This window comes from Poecilia reticulata, linkage group LG7, assembly GCF_000633615.1.
Source record: "Poecilia reticulata strain Guanapo linkage group LG7, Guppy_female_1.0+MT, whole genome shotgun sequence".
In the NCBI taxonomy this organism is placed as follows: Eukaryota; Metazoa; Chordata; class Actinopteri; order Cyprinodontiformes; family Poeciliidae; genus Poecilia; species Poecilia reticulata.
This window is the reverse complement of record NC_024337.1, coordinates 10,946,728-10,961,351: the sequence shown is the minus strand read 5'-3', so window position 1 is coordinate 10,961,351 and position 14,624 is coordinate 10,946,728. Positions and strand designations below refer to the sequence as shown.

Below are 14,624 nucleotides of genomic sequence, written 5' to 3'. Positions count from 1 at the left end.
CCCCGCTGTGCACGTTTTTTAACAGAACCACCACAAACACACAAGAGACGGCAGAGAATTTTTCTGTAGGATTTATTTCACCTGTGTGGTGAATAGAAAAATAGGATGAAAACAAAACTTCTGAAGGGAAATCTAGAGAACATTTTTTTATTAATTCATTGCTTTTTATAGTTAAAAAAAATCCATAAGAAATTCAAAACACTTGCATTAAGAGCTTCTTGTGCCTTTTTTTCCCTGCAACCAAGAGAAAACAAAGTAAAAGTTATCTTTGGAATCCATTGTAAGGGCTGATTTTTAATACATATCATAATCTGCTTTTATCTACTACATCAAAATGCTATAAATATTTTTGTCCTCATATTTATATGCTGGGTTAGCATTTGAGCATCTTTTTTTTATACTTTTTTTTTTCTTAAGAAAATGAACAAAAGTACCACCAAAGTTCAGCAAGTCACATTTGTCAGTAAAGAAATTCTTACTCGTGCAACTACGTTAAACAAAAAGTACCACCAGAATATTTTCATCTTAAGCGCAATTCTGTACAATTTTGCATGTTTGTCCTACTAATAGTAGTCAACACAAGTGTACAAGGGACGCCGTAGACGCCCTCTGAGGTTTCTCCATGTCTGATAAGTTGTCCTCAAATTGTCACGGTGCATCAAAATAAACTAAATATCATTAAAAAGTTGTATTTCCATAATTTCAACGAGAGGAACTCCATATAGATTAATTACAAATGCATTTAAAATGTTTTTTTTTTTTGTTTTACAGCTAATGAAAATCCATAATTCAGTTTTCAGGCCAGCAAATTCTTTTTTACTAAGAAAAAAAATGAACCGGTTGTTCCAAGTTCTGTATCCTAGTGTGTTCATTGAAAATTGAGTGGAGGGAAAAAGTGTGGTAGAAATCACTGCAAAAGTAACACCTATAACAGCAGCCTCACATTTCTGTATTGAATCCCTTTTGGGGGGGAGAGTGTTTTTTATTTCATTAGCTGTACGCTAATCATCTGTCAAACTCGAGGCCCGGGGGCCAAATCTGGCCCACCATAATTTTTTATGTGGCCTTCTTAACCCTAAAGAGAGACACTAGAGCCTTCACAGAAACAGTTGTGCCTTAACGTTGTTTCATGAAGTCAAAGCAGGTTTCTCTGTATTTTGCCAAATTCTATAAATGCAAAAAGATGTTCAGTATTAAGTCATCAAATGCAGACACCGATTTATTCATATTTTAACACTTTAATGTCGTTTTCTCAATATATTTTGCCACAACTGGCTCTTTCAGTACATTCATGAACTTGATGTCGCCCCAAATAAAACTTAGTTTGACATCGCTGATCTAAACCAACAAACTATTGAAGTACTGATCTATTGAATCTACACGATTTTCAGTTTCTGAATCAAATTACTGAAATAAATGAACTTTTCAATAATATTTGAATTTATTGAGATGCAGCTGCATGAGGCTCCTCTGTTTGGGATATGCGTCAGTGGATGACAGGTCTACCTCAGAGTCCGCTGTACGAGGCCCGACCTCGGCAATTCCCTGTGGGGCCATTAATGCAAAAAGAAGCAGACACATGGTGAGTTCATGTTCCACACGTCCGGTCATCTTTGGTATCAGGACAGTGGAATGCATAGTTGCAGTGATATAAGAGGGAGCTGGTGCTTTTTCAGCACAGGGTGACGCTGCTGCTTGGCCTCAGGGAAGGAAGAAGGAGGGAGACGCACTGCTCTTAATTCCTGGATTCTGGAGAAACACAGAGTGAGTGAGGAGAGCTTCCTCCTGCCCAGGAAGGAGAGAAGAGTTTCCGCTAGTGTCTGTCTGATTTGCAAGAATGTCGCGTCCTGTGGCAGGGCTCTGCTTCTTTTTCTTGGCAATCCGTCTGCGACCAGCTGTCTCCCTTTTCCCCCCCTCGTCCTCCGCTCCTCTGTCACTTCGCATTTCTCCCTTCCAGCCCGGTTTCTTTGGGTTCTGCTCGTCTCCAAGCCACTGCAGACTCTGTCCACTAGTCTCTTATTCCAGTCTAATTTTTCACCGTCGATTTGAAATGTCTCAAATGTCGGCGAGTCTGGTTCGCTCACGTCGGCGCGTCTGCTCCTACGAGGGGGTTTTAGCCTCGTACCGCCCCACCACTGCGGAGCCGGTGCCGTTTTCCTGTTTGGGGGACGAGCATCCGGCCGTAGGGCCGCTGTACGGAGAAGAGCTGCTGCTGGTTGAGGTGGGCCGGTGCGGCATGGACAGAGACATGGGCAGCGGGGGGTCGGACGCCGCGGGCGGGGGGTCTCTGTCCCGATCCGGGGGGCGCAGCACGGCAGAAGGTGGAAACGGGAACGCCAGAGGAAATCCTGTCATATAGAAGAGCCTGCCGACACGACGCGCCACCTGTGGAGTTGAATAGACCAACACGAGTGTCAGAACGGCTTGATTAGCTTTCCGCCGCTGACTTTCACTTTATTTGAGAGAGAGAAGAAGAAGAGAGGCTGCAGTTTGAGGGGCAGGCGAGTTCAAGGGGGGTCAGCTACGCTATGCTAGCAGCTATCCTAAGGACAGAAACACGCACACACTCGGCTCCACTCAAACACACCGAAACACACACTCGCAGGTGTGTGGTGCGTGTGTACCTGAGAGCGGATCTTGAGCGCAGGCCCCAGCTTTAGTCCCAGAGTGTTGAGCAGGTGCTCCTCAGTGAGCAGCGGCAGTGTCTCCCCATCAATGGCGTGCTCCCGAAACACCTGGCAGAGACACAGCCGCTTCAGCCACAGCCCTGACAAACACGCGCGCACACACACACACACACACTCTAGCACTACAAAACACCCTCTCTACTGAAGAAACCTTGCACACCCATCAGTGTTTGTACAGAATGGCTGAACTGGTGATGCAGAATGAGAGAGCTGATGTTTGGAGAGTTATTTTCTCTATGGTAAATCCCTCCTTGTGTAAAAACAGATGTGTCAAATTTACAGCTTGGATAAACTTTTTTTTTATCCGCAAAAACCTTCATTGCCTCCTACTCGCTAGTTTATTGACATTTCTCGGACAATCAAAATGAGGTCTTGGATCGATGCCAAAATATCGCTCACGTCTACCAGTCTGGTGGTTGATCTCACTGTTTCCCAGGTCTAGATAAGTATGAAAAATCATCTTTCCAGTTGGAGTTGGATTAGCACCTCCAACAATGCGGACCATGGTTTTAAACCAGAAATGACTGGTGTCTTCTCCTGGTCGGGGTTGGACAACTGCCCCAAGTGTTGGGTTTCAAGTGTCTCTGGGTGTTAAGGAATGAGGAAAAAGTGGAGCAGGCGAATGATTGGTGCTGCGTCTGCAGCGATGCAGGCGTTGTACCGGTCTGTCGTGATGAAGAGAGAGCCGAGTCAAAAGGCAAAGCTCTCGATTTACCGGCTGATTTACGTTCCTACCCTCATCTATAATCACAACCTCTGGGTAGCAACTGAAAGAACAAGATTGCGGATACAAGCAACCGAAATGAGTTTCCTCCACAGGGTGTCTGGGCTCTCTCAGAGACGGGGTGAGAAGCTCGGCCTTCTGGGAGGAACTCGGTTTTCCTTCCTCCTTAATATTGTACCTCTGATTCTTCTTTTTTTTTGTTGTTGTTTTACTTTTCACTTGTGGAATTTCTGGAAAGTTGGATCTGGAAAATCAATGATCAGCTGATTTGAAACTCAAAAATCTGATCTTCTCTTTCCACCACTGAGCACATCTTAAAGCGCCACCAGGTTCTACAAACATTAAGTTTTAAAATGTTGTTTGTTCCCAAACGCTGGACTGGTGATGCTTGTACATACATTTGATTCACACGCACACTTGATCTCTCTCATTCACACGCAGATTTTGCTGAAAGGAAGCTTGAGCATTCATGCGTCCGCACACACATTCCCAGTAAACCTGAAAGCTGTTTTACTGTCACCACCTCAACATGAGGACGTTCATCTTAAAATACCCTTCAGAGTACCTGCTGTCATTACTACTATTCTGTGGTTTTAGCCTGCCCCTGGCCTCCGTCTCCTCCTCTCTGCTCTCACCTGCGCATATTCGGCACATCCAGCCAGGCTGCTTATGAAGCCGCACACATCCTCCACGCTCCACTTGCTGACGTCCTCCACAGGGTTTGACGTGGCTGAGTCCTCCCCGTCCATGAAAAGACCCCCCAAAGAGCCTGGAAATACAAGAGGGGGAAAAAATAAATCAGCGGTGTGAAAATGATGTCAATATATGCAGAGGCCACACAGCTGCATCATATGTCAAAAAAATAAAAGAAAAACGGTCATTCTTAAGCTGCGAGTGGGTTTAAGGAAGAAAGCCTAATAATGAGATAAACAGATGGGGTCGATGTGGAGGGAGCAGATCAATCGATGCGTGTGAATCGACAAGATCGATGCGTCTGAGTGTCTTTAGTGATGGTCTTGTTTGAGTAATGTGGGGAAATGCCAATCAGCAGAGCAGTGAGGGAAAAGCAGAAGCAGAAACAGCAGTTCGACATCCTGGTTACTGTTGCTAAGGCACCAAACCTTTAAAAACCGCTCCTACTGTTGAATGCTAGAGAACATGCTAAAGTCGCCAGCTATATGGAAGAACACCATATGCACTTTTTCCTACTTCTGTCTTTGGAAATATTTCAATTCACAGAAAAACAGACAGGTATGGTGTGGAAACTAAAGAAGTGCCAAACATCAGTGTTAAATAAGTAACCAGCTAATATTAGCTTGTGCAGGTTACTCAATGAAGAGCAAAATGAATTCTGCAGAACAACAAATTATATATGAAAGAAACTCCTAAATTGATTTTTTTTGCTTAAGTTTATATATAAAATAAAAACAATGCTATTTAAACCCACATAACGAATAATCAAGAGGCTAAAGTTGGCTAAATACTGAAAGTTGTTGCCACCAAAGCTCTTCCTAAATTGCTGTCTTATTTTTTCCAGCTAATACTAAAAACAAACTTCCCCAATAAATGCTGACCAGTCATTAATAAATAAATGTAAAAAGTCTAGGGAAGAAGCACTGAATAATCAATATGTAAGACCTAACTAAATATAATTTAGAACCTAAGATGGATGCATTTATTAAAATGTTCCTTTCCGACATAAATATTACTTTAATTTCCTGTTTGGTTCCAACTCTGTCAAAGAACCTGCAGAACATTTTTTCCTCTAATGTGTCGCAGTCCTTACAATAAAGAAAAGAATCTGAATCATTTGAAATCTGCAGGTTGAACCTTAAAGCTGCAGCAGAAAACTTTACTTATTTATTTTTTTACATATTTTTTTTAAAACTGTCACTATGTCATCTCAGATTATTTATATCCCAGCATATGGATAATCTGCTAAAAAATATTTGAGCTCCTCTGCTTCTTCCTTGTGGTCCTGCAGCCATCTACAGAAATGCACCGCTCTGTCAGAAGCAACCAATCAATGCCAGGAGGAAGGTCTTATGACTGTCAATCATGTTTGTGTCTGTGCTGCTCAAGACTGCTGGTTTGCTGCGCAAAAAAAGGAGCAACCTAATGTTACAGGAAATCTGTAATATTAGGTCTTTGGCTCCTCTGTGGGGAACCAGCCGTAGCCTAGCAAAGAGCAAGATGGAGGGTGTGAGCACTGCATACATGGACATGATTGACAGGGCAAAGTCCCTCCTTCTGGCTCTGATTTTACCAAAAGGAAGAGGCAGAGGAGCTCAATCTTTTTAAGATCATCTGTCTCGCACTATGCTATGACAACATAGTGCCAGTTTTAACTAATATTTAAAAAGAAAAAAAAGATATGCATTTTATAAAAGTTATGAACCATAACTTTTATAAAGAAAAAACCCTGGAAATGTGGATTTCCAGGTTTGTTTTTAAAAGCAGGAGCAGTGCAGCTGTGGTGATAAAATATAAAATAGTTTTTGCAGCAGCATGACTAATCATTGATTTTTTGTTTTAAATGAAAGCAAAGAGTTCATCTTAAACTTTTTTTAAAAATACGTTTGTAAAATATTCTGGGTATTTTATATCTTAACAAGAGGCTGAAATATAGCGAGTCTCACATCAGTCTAACGTCAGCTGCTCATCCTAAATTTCTTATTCTCAGGGAACGGTCTAATAAATGATGTAGCGGCTGCTATTGGTCCAGAAGCGCGCCGGCCTGTGTGTGCGTGCGCGGACAACAAACTGCTCCTCCTCCCCCTGCTTTGCTCTCGTGGCTGTACTGCTGGGGGTCTGTGCATGGGTCACTCTGGGGTCAAAGGCAGGGCCCCTAACAAGTAGAGGTCGCCACACTGGAGACATCCACACATAGAGTGATGCTAATGGGTTTCACATGTCACCTCTAAGCTCCGAGTGTGTGGGGGTGTGCGTGTGTGTGTTGGAGACTCTCACCCGCAGGAAAGTAAGGGCTGGCGTAGGGAAATCCAAAGGGCAGCGACTGGGCGTGAAGAGCAGGCAATGGCGGTATGAAACCCGGTGGCAGGTGATATTTGAGATCGGCCTTGCCAAGTCCAGGGGTGAAAAGGTTGCGACTAGGTGACTCGGTATCTGCTGAGCTGGAGGCGCTCAGCCTCCCTGTGCTCCCTCCAGTCTCCTTGGCGCTCTCGCACCCCGCCTTGCTGCCAGCCTCCTTGCCCCTGATCCTCTCTCTGTCCCTGGGTTTACTGCCGGGCTTGGAAACCAGCCCTTCTCGCCTCTCTTCGCTCATCTCTGTCTCGCTGTCTGAGTCCTTCATCTCCTCGTCGTGCACCTCCATGTCTCCTTCCCTTCCCCCGTCGTCTCTTCCTCCTCTGTGATCCCCGGCGCGGAGCTCCGTCCGAGCCTCCCTGCGATTGGCCTTTCTAGATTCGGCACCCGGCCCGACAACGGAGCTCTGCGCCTGCGTGTCCTTGGGCGTGGACGACGCCCCTGGCTGCTGCTGCTGCTGGTTTAGGGTGAGGAGGGGAGTGGCGGCCCCGTGGCGAAGCACCAGCATCGCATTGGAACGGCGGAGGAGCTCCTCGCGTAGGGGGTGTCCCTCAGGGATGTCGTGGAGACTGCGCAGGGCCGGGTGGTCGGGGGGCAGGCCAGGAGGAAGGGCTCCCAGAGGGTCTGACCCGAGCAGTCGCTGCTGCTGCTGCTGCTGCTGGTGGAGGTTCTCCAACTCCTTCTGTCTCAGCAGCTCTGCCGACATCTCGAGTCTGACAAATAAACAAACAGACTTTAACCAACAGAACTTCTCTTTCTTTTTCCTCACATCTCTCGTTTTTATGCAACACATCCAGCTGCAGGTAAACATTCAAAATATATTTTATTAAATGCAACAAACCTGGCCAGATTCTGCTTCCTTAAAAGCTCTTGTTGTCGAGCCAGGATCTCCGCTTGGGCCGGCTGCAGGAACCCGTAACCTGGAAGAGACGCACAACGTCAGAAACACAAATTTCACAGCTCTGTGCTGAAAGGGCATGGGAATATCTGCACTTATTTTTAAGTGCAGATAACATAAAATTAGCATAACATTAAGACCACTAATAGGTGAAATGAAAAACATAGATATTCTTGTCATTAAATATTTGAACTTAATTTTTTTTTTTTTTTGTCGTTAAATGTGTTGTACGTCATTGTAGATCTGAAACATCAAATTTGCCTTCTCTCATTGAAGGGGGCGTGTTATGCTTCCTTGAACATGTTATGATAGGTCTATGAGGGCAGACACAAAACATGTCTGCTATATTTTGTTGGACAAAAACAAGAGCTTTTTGCAGGAGCTCTTGTTGCTTTAAATCCAAATAAGCTGCAGCTGGCCACGCCCCCCAACTCAGTGTTTACACTCACACTTTACGTGAAACTGGCTGCATATGCAGTTGCGCAGTAGTACAACGGTACATCTTTGACCCCCGAGTCAGACCCAGAAGCATTAGAGTGGAGCCTCCAACAGCAGCCATGAAACATGCAGCAGCGGTTTGTGAATCATAAATCAGCAGCAAAATACTCGTCTTGCTCGAGTTTTGCTTCGGTTGCTAGGTGACGGGCTGGGATTAGTGGGTTCTGCTAGGTAACTACGCATTGCCTGCCAGTTGTGACTTAATAACTGTGAGTTTTAAGAAACGGTGCGTTTTCCAGATACCAAAAAACATTAACTTATTGGCAGAAAACAAATGGGTGTTTTGGACTTGGACTGTTTTTAGAAGCAGACATGGAAGAGTAAAGTCCGAAAAGCGAATTTTCTATAATACATCCTCCTTAAACAAAAGACAAGCAATCGCTTGCTTGTTTTTGATTTGCTTTATAAAAATTTGTTTTGGTCTGTCTGCAGAACAAAAACAGTATGAGGGTCACTCTTTCTTCAAAAGCTCCTGATTTTACCAAATTGCACAAGTTTGCTTTCGACTTGCACCAGTTACTAGGAAATTAAAACAAAAATGCTTTGTTGATTAAAAAGACACATACATAATATTTATCATTTTAGATCAATTTTCATCTGCTAGAGAAAATTTCAACAACACAAAAGCATCAAGGGACTGCAAACCCTCAGACCAGTTTGGACGTCCCTGTTTTAAGTGTTTTCCTTTTGGAAATTGTAAAAAAAAAAAAAAAAGATTTGATTGAAATCAGCTGGAGTCATATAGATAGAGTATGTTCATCACTCACCAGGAGTCTGGCAGAGGGCAGAGGGCATGCCCAGGAAGGGGGGCCGCAGGTGAGGCCCTAAGGTGACGTGAGGAGCAGTTGGAGGGGACAGCAGGGGCGGAGGATGGGACAGCTCTCTGTGGACACAAACCAAAGCGAAGACATTAGTTCACAAATAGATTTCGCTAAGCGGGTTTAGCCGAAGCACACCTTCACAAACAGAAAAGGGTTCTCCCTGCTCTGAGCTTCAGAGAAGGGAAAAGTGTGCATTCGCCTCCAAAGCGAATGCACAAATACTGAGCAGAGTATTTTTATCAGAGGCGCTCCAGAGGCCCCAGTGCCTCATCAGTCTTGTCACGACACAGCATCCGCCGTTGGCCATTGCTGTGCCCTGGACTGCAACTCTTTCCTTCCCCCTGCAGCCTCTCCGCGCACGCACACACACGCACACACACACATAATGAGGGCTGAATGCACAATGCCAGTGTGTCATGCTCCAACAGCTGGGGCGGCCCCTGCGTCTTGACCGGGGCCACGGGGCTGAAGGACCTTCTAATTAACACTCATCCCTCCTCTTCCCTTTTTTTAAACGGCCCTCACTCAGCCTCCCTCTCCGCCGCTCTCTCCACCGCATTGAAAAGATGGAGCATCCTGCAACCTCTCGTTCTGAAAAGGCCTCTCCATTATTGCGGTCGTCTTTTGTTCTCCTCGAGGGGGAAAGGTGCCTCTCACCTTTCTCCCTCTCTTTCTGTCTTAACCATCTTTTTTTCTGGTCTTTACTCCCAACTCTACACTTCTGTGTTCACAGATTTTTTTTTTCCATCCCCCCTTTCTTTCACCTTTAAGTGTCTTCCTGCTCGAGCCCTTCATTCTGTCTGTTTATTCTGCTTATTTCACTTTTTCTGCCTTCCTTTTTCACTTCTTTCGTCTCAGCTAAAGAAGCACAGACAATGTTTGCCAATGTAACCACACCCCTTGAACTTTTGCACATTTTGTCTTGTTACAAAGCAGAAACCTTCATATATTTTAATTTGTATTTAACGTGAAAGACCTTCACAGAGCAGAGTGGCATTGTAAAGTATTACGTAAAATCGACTTTGGAGCTTTACATCATGTTACAATGTTGTTCCATCATTAAAAATATATCTGGAGTGTTGCTTTAATTATTTCCTGCATGTTTGAGAGAAGGTTTAATCTCCCATAGCAACCATTAGGAGTGCATCAATGCTTGCTAATCACTAAGCACCTCCTATTTCCACAGGGCTCCTCCTCAGAGCAGCAATCTCCAGCTGTGCTTCCTCACTCGGCTCCTCCAGACTAGCGGCAGCAACTAACAAACACCTGGTGGAACGGCGCATCTGCTGAGCTTATTATAGAAACCACTTCTCAATCCAAAGCTCCTAAGAAAGGTTGTAAACAGAGGAACACTGCTGTGATGTCAAGGTTCTTAAAGAGACAGGGGCCAATTTCAAGGTGTTAAATTGAGAAGTCAAATTTCTTTTATGTCATGTTTGATATATACAACATTTTTAAGACAACTTAAAGTAACATAGCTTCTTGATTGCGCTACAAAATAGCACTATGCACCTATAAAATGCATAGTCCAATTCCTTTAACACTGTCTTTTACTAAACAAAATCTCAAAGGTGTGTGACTTTAGCCTTCTCTACCCTAATTCCTCAATAAACGTATTGCATCCGACTGAGCTTGAAGTTAATTTGCAATAAGGAGTGGGTCAGAATTGGGTAGTGGGTGTGCAAAGCTGTGAGGTCGGTACCCTAAAAAGAAAAGGAGCTGCAACTGCAGAGAGAGGTTTTGACTCAGGAGCTAAACATGAATGGCCACGCAGATGTTTATTTGTACAGCATTTACCATTCATTTTACAATTAAACACCACTTTTTGCCCATTACATAAAATCTAAACAATATACACATTTAAGTTTGGTGTTAGAAGCATGACCTTTTATTCAAGCTACCGTAGGAAGCTGTGACAGGAGTGAACCGCATCACTCAAGGCAGATGTCAAGTGGATGAAGCTTTGACCTTAGGGTGGGTAGCGAAGCCGTCTCCACGACCTTCCTTGGGGTTCAATTTCTAGCTCCGCATAACCTCTTTCCGCCACCACCTCAATGATCAACGCTCGACTGTGTGTGAATGCCGGCTCGACATACACAGGAAACGAGCGGAGCCAAACTACAAAGTCAAAACCAAACGCTGGGACAGCATGAAACCGCAGATATTGTTTTGAGACCGTGTTCAAATTAGCCAGCGCCCGCCAGTCTCCCTCCGCTCTAAACGGCAAGGACACATGCTGAACAGGAGACAGCAGATGAGATTGAGGGGGGAGAAGGTTAGCCGTGTGTGTGTGTGTGTGTGTATTCATCGATTGCCGCCGAAATGTTAATACTAATCGTATAACCGTTCTCTCCGGCGGTGCCTCGCACTCCAGTGGCAGCTCCAATTAATCTTGGGTGAGGGCTGTGGCGCGTGACCCCGGAGCTTCTAGCCAGGACCCCGTTAGCCGCCGCTTATGTAATTACACCGCCCAGTGTGTAATCACCTGGCCTAATCCCTCAGGGCCAGCAATTAGCCCCACGACGCGCACTTCCACCAGACTACGCCACGGCGTCCGCAAAACTCTCATCCACCCCCACCGCGGCTCCCGCATGCCAGACTCTCATCACAACCCCCCCACTTCCACCTCCTCGCTCGTTCCCTCCTTCCTTTTCTTTCTGATATTCCCTCTCTCTTTCCTCTTCTTGCGCCGCCTTGCCTAGCGTTAGCCCGCAGATGAATAACGGTCAATTAAAGCTGCATGACTGGGGCTGCCAGGCGTCTGCGCCACCATAATTAGGCCTAATCACGGGGAGGAAAAAGAGGGAGCAGAGAGAACGAGTGCGTCTGACACTCCCCTCCTCTCCTCCGTCTCTCCCTCTCTTCCTCCTTTTATAGGAGGCAATTTTGAGGAAGGAGTGGCAGACATTAGGCGAATGTGTGTGTATTGGATGCATGATGCACACATGTTTGTGTGCACTTATTTCTCCGAGTCTGTGGTTTTCTTTTAGCACTCTCTGTGCATTTTGTTGGCAAACCACTGACATGCTATAAAAAGATGAAGAAAAAACATTCACCTTTTTTTTCTGCCCCTCCTCCCCCAACCCCCACTCTTTGCAAAAAGGCTAAAGAGAAGCACAGATGCAAACTGGAAGGTGGACTCATCATCGCGCGGGACCTCTCCCTGCAGAGGGGCCGCAGGCTCATGGGGAATTCACTGGTGTGTGGCGACCTGTCAGAGCGGCGACAGCGGTCCCGTCCTGCAACAGCACAAGCCCTGTGTGTGTATTTGTGTGTGTGTGTGCGTGTGTGTGTGTGTGTGTGCGTGTGCGTGTGTGTGTGTGTGTGTGTGTGTGTGTGTGAAGGGCTGCCCTTAATGACTGAAGCGTGGGGGGATTAGGAGCGCCGCGCGGCCGCCTTCGGCTCCCTCTCCGCAGGAACACATTTACACAGGAAGCTCATTAAAATGGATGAGGCTCCCTCCACGCTTGCTCTCTCTCCCTCCCTCTATCTCCGTCGCTCCCTACACTCTCCCTCCGCCCCTCTTCCTCCCCTTATCTCGCACTCTCTCGATTTCCTTACTCTCTATTTTAGTTCATCTCTCTCCGTCACCTCGCCGTCTCCTTTTGCTTCACCCCCGTTCTTAGCTCCCGTGTTTTCTACTTTCTTTGCTTCCCTCCATCCCTCCCCTGTTTGCTTTGCACATGTTTGGTGAGCCTAGTGCCATTTAAGGCCAGACAAATGGAGCGCCAGGCTCTAAGCCTATCGAGCAGCCCTAATGATTTGTTTTTAACAATGGGCCCTAATGGGCCCCAGATAATCAATGATGAGGGGTCGATGGAAAGGTGAGCTGCGGAGAGAGTTAGAAAGGAGGAAGCTTCCATCTCTCGCTCGCTCGCTTTCGTTTTGCTGCCGTTTTTGTTTTACTTTAACCGAGCAATTAGATTCATTCACAAGTTTCTCTTCACTTTTAACTCGTGCAACCCTCACGTTTTCCACCGGTTCTTGAGGACGACTGGTGCAGATTTTACACCATTACACCTGCCTGATGTATCCAATACACTGGCACTCATATTAATCAAGCTGAAGACGCTTTTCTCTACATTTTGGAACTGGTCTTCAGAACATTTCTTTATAGACCCCACAGAGGGGTATTGTCATGTAAAAACATGAGGGGGCTTCCCTAAACTATCATTACAATGGCAACAGTGAATGCGCACTACAGCTCAGAGAAAATGCTATGCTGTGTCGTTTGGATTCTCTTCAAGGGGATGAAAAAGCCACGGTCCAAAACTTTTCACCGACTCCAAGTATTTTGGAGTATTTACCCACCGGAGGAGCCTGCTTAGCGTATTCAGGGAGATTTATCCCTCATTTAATAGAGATTAAAATACCCTCACATATTGCTGCTGAATTTCAATACTCTTCTACATGAAAAAAAAAAATCTTTACATTTTTCAAAAGCAGCACCTCCAAACACCAGAATAAAACGGCATAACAGAGAACTTCCTTTGGCCGTGCAATATGTATGCCATTCCAATATGCACCTGTAGTAAGTAATTTTAAATGCTAATCTCTAAATGTTTGCAAAACGAAGGATGATGTTCTCCATAACAAATCTAAAACAGGCCCAGTGGGAATGCATTGGTCCAATTCAGTCATTTGGTTGATACTTTAACTTGACTAATGTAATCGTCAACTGGTGGCTTGATGCAGTTAAAACAGTGATGCTCAATGAAAGATCCACCTAAAACGTTTGTATCGGTTGTATTCTTAGCAATATTTTCATGAATTAAACACTACAATAAACTGTACTACTGCTTATTATACTTTATAAAGTAAAGCATAATAATGTACTTAATAGTGAAAGACAGTTTATTATAGGGGTGAACACTAACGCTCTTAAATAATTTCATTGGAGTCACATTACCATATTTTATTAGAACAGACTATGAACTGATTAGAGAAAGTTACTTTTAAATCCATGGGTTGTCAAAGTGGGATGCGAATGAATTGACACATACTTGGCACAAAACTATCTGTGGAAGTCACTTTCCTTCAGTAAGAGACGAATAGGAAAGACCAGCACAAGCAAATAGAAGCTGAAGTATAAGCCAAGAGGCTAACTAGTGTCAAAAGTCATAACCAGCCAGTTTAGCCTCGTCTTGTCCTGCCATCACACGGCCGGTAAGCAGATGATTACATACACGCCGAACACCCAGCTGAAGTGATCTGCAGCATGTTCCTCGTTCATCAATCTTTTTTTAATTTACTGCAAAGCACGTATTAAGAGGGATGGGGTTAAAGAGAGCTCACAGCGAGATGTGAGGATGGGTTTGGACAGTAATGGATGGACGGACGGTGAGGCCTGGGTAACTCTCCCCAGTCCTGTGTGGCTAATTACTCAGTGTTCTGTCAGAGAACAGGCGCAGCTCACCGACTACGTTCACACTGCACCACTGGCCTCTCACCCTCACTCACACACACACAAATTAGTAGACATATTCACACAAACAAACCCAGATTTAGTACGCACAGATGAGCGCGCATTAGAGCGCCGGCTCAAAAAATGGAACAAACAAATATGCGCAAGCACTAAGCTACCCCCTCCTCACTCTAGCACACAAAAATATATACACCCCCACCGTCTCCCAGAGCTGCACCACACAGCGCCTGGCCGATCTGCTTCCTGCTCATTTCCCCCTCCTACCCCTCACCAATCTTTCTCTCTGCCTCGCTCTCACACACACACACAAGCACACATAAAGATACACACACCCCCTGCTGCCGCACCGCCGGCCCATTATCGATCCCCCGCCTCTCCCGCGCCACATAAATAATCGACAAGCAATTACCCGCCCACTCCCGCTGCCCCTGGCTTTGTTTGGGAGGCGTAGGGGCCAACGCTGGGGGGGGAGGGAGAGGAAGAGGGAGGAAGAGCAGGCGTGCAACTCCACAGCGGTATAGCTGAG

At 45.5% G+C, this 14,624-nt stretch overlaps 1 protein-coding gene across 3 annotated transcripts in view; it reads right to left on the bottom strand.

The window, feature by feature from the left end:
- Positions 1-56: 56 nt before the first annotated feature.
- The window catches only part of samd11 (sterile alpha motif domain containing 11), a 62,544-nt gene continuing 47,976 nt past the window's right edge, over positions 57-14,624 (bottom strand). For 2 of the 3 annotated variants that reach the window (XM_008413336.2, XM_008413338.2), the window contains exons 8-13: positions 8,620-8,735; positions 7,298-7,376; positions 6,382-7,169; positions 4,047-4,180; positions 2,625-2,735; positions 57-2,385 (exon numbers count right to left, since the gene is read on the bottom strand). In XM_008413336.2, coding sequence (XP_008411558.1) covers positions 2,101-2,385; positions 2,625-2,735; positions 4,047-4,180; positions 6,382-7,169; positions 7,298-7,376; positions 8,620-8,735 — 1,513 coding nt within the window. In that variant the 3' untranslated portion in view covers positions 57-2,100. The remainder of the gene's footprint in view (positions 2,386-2,624; positions 2,736-4,046; positions 4,181-6,381; positions 7,170-7,297; positions 7,377-8,619; positions 8,736-14,624) is intronic. The other variant, XM_008413337.2, reaches the window with a different exon arrangement.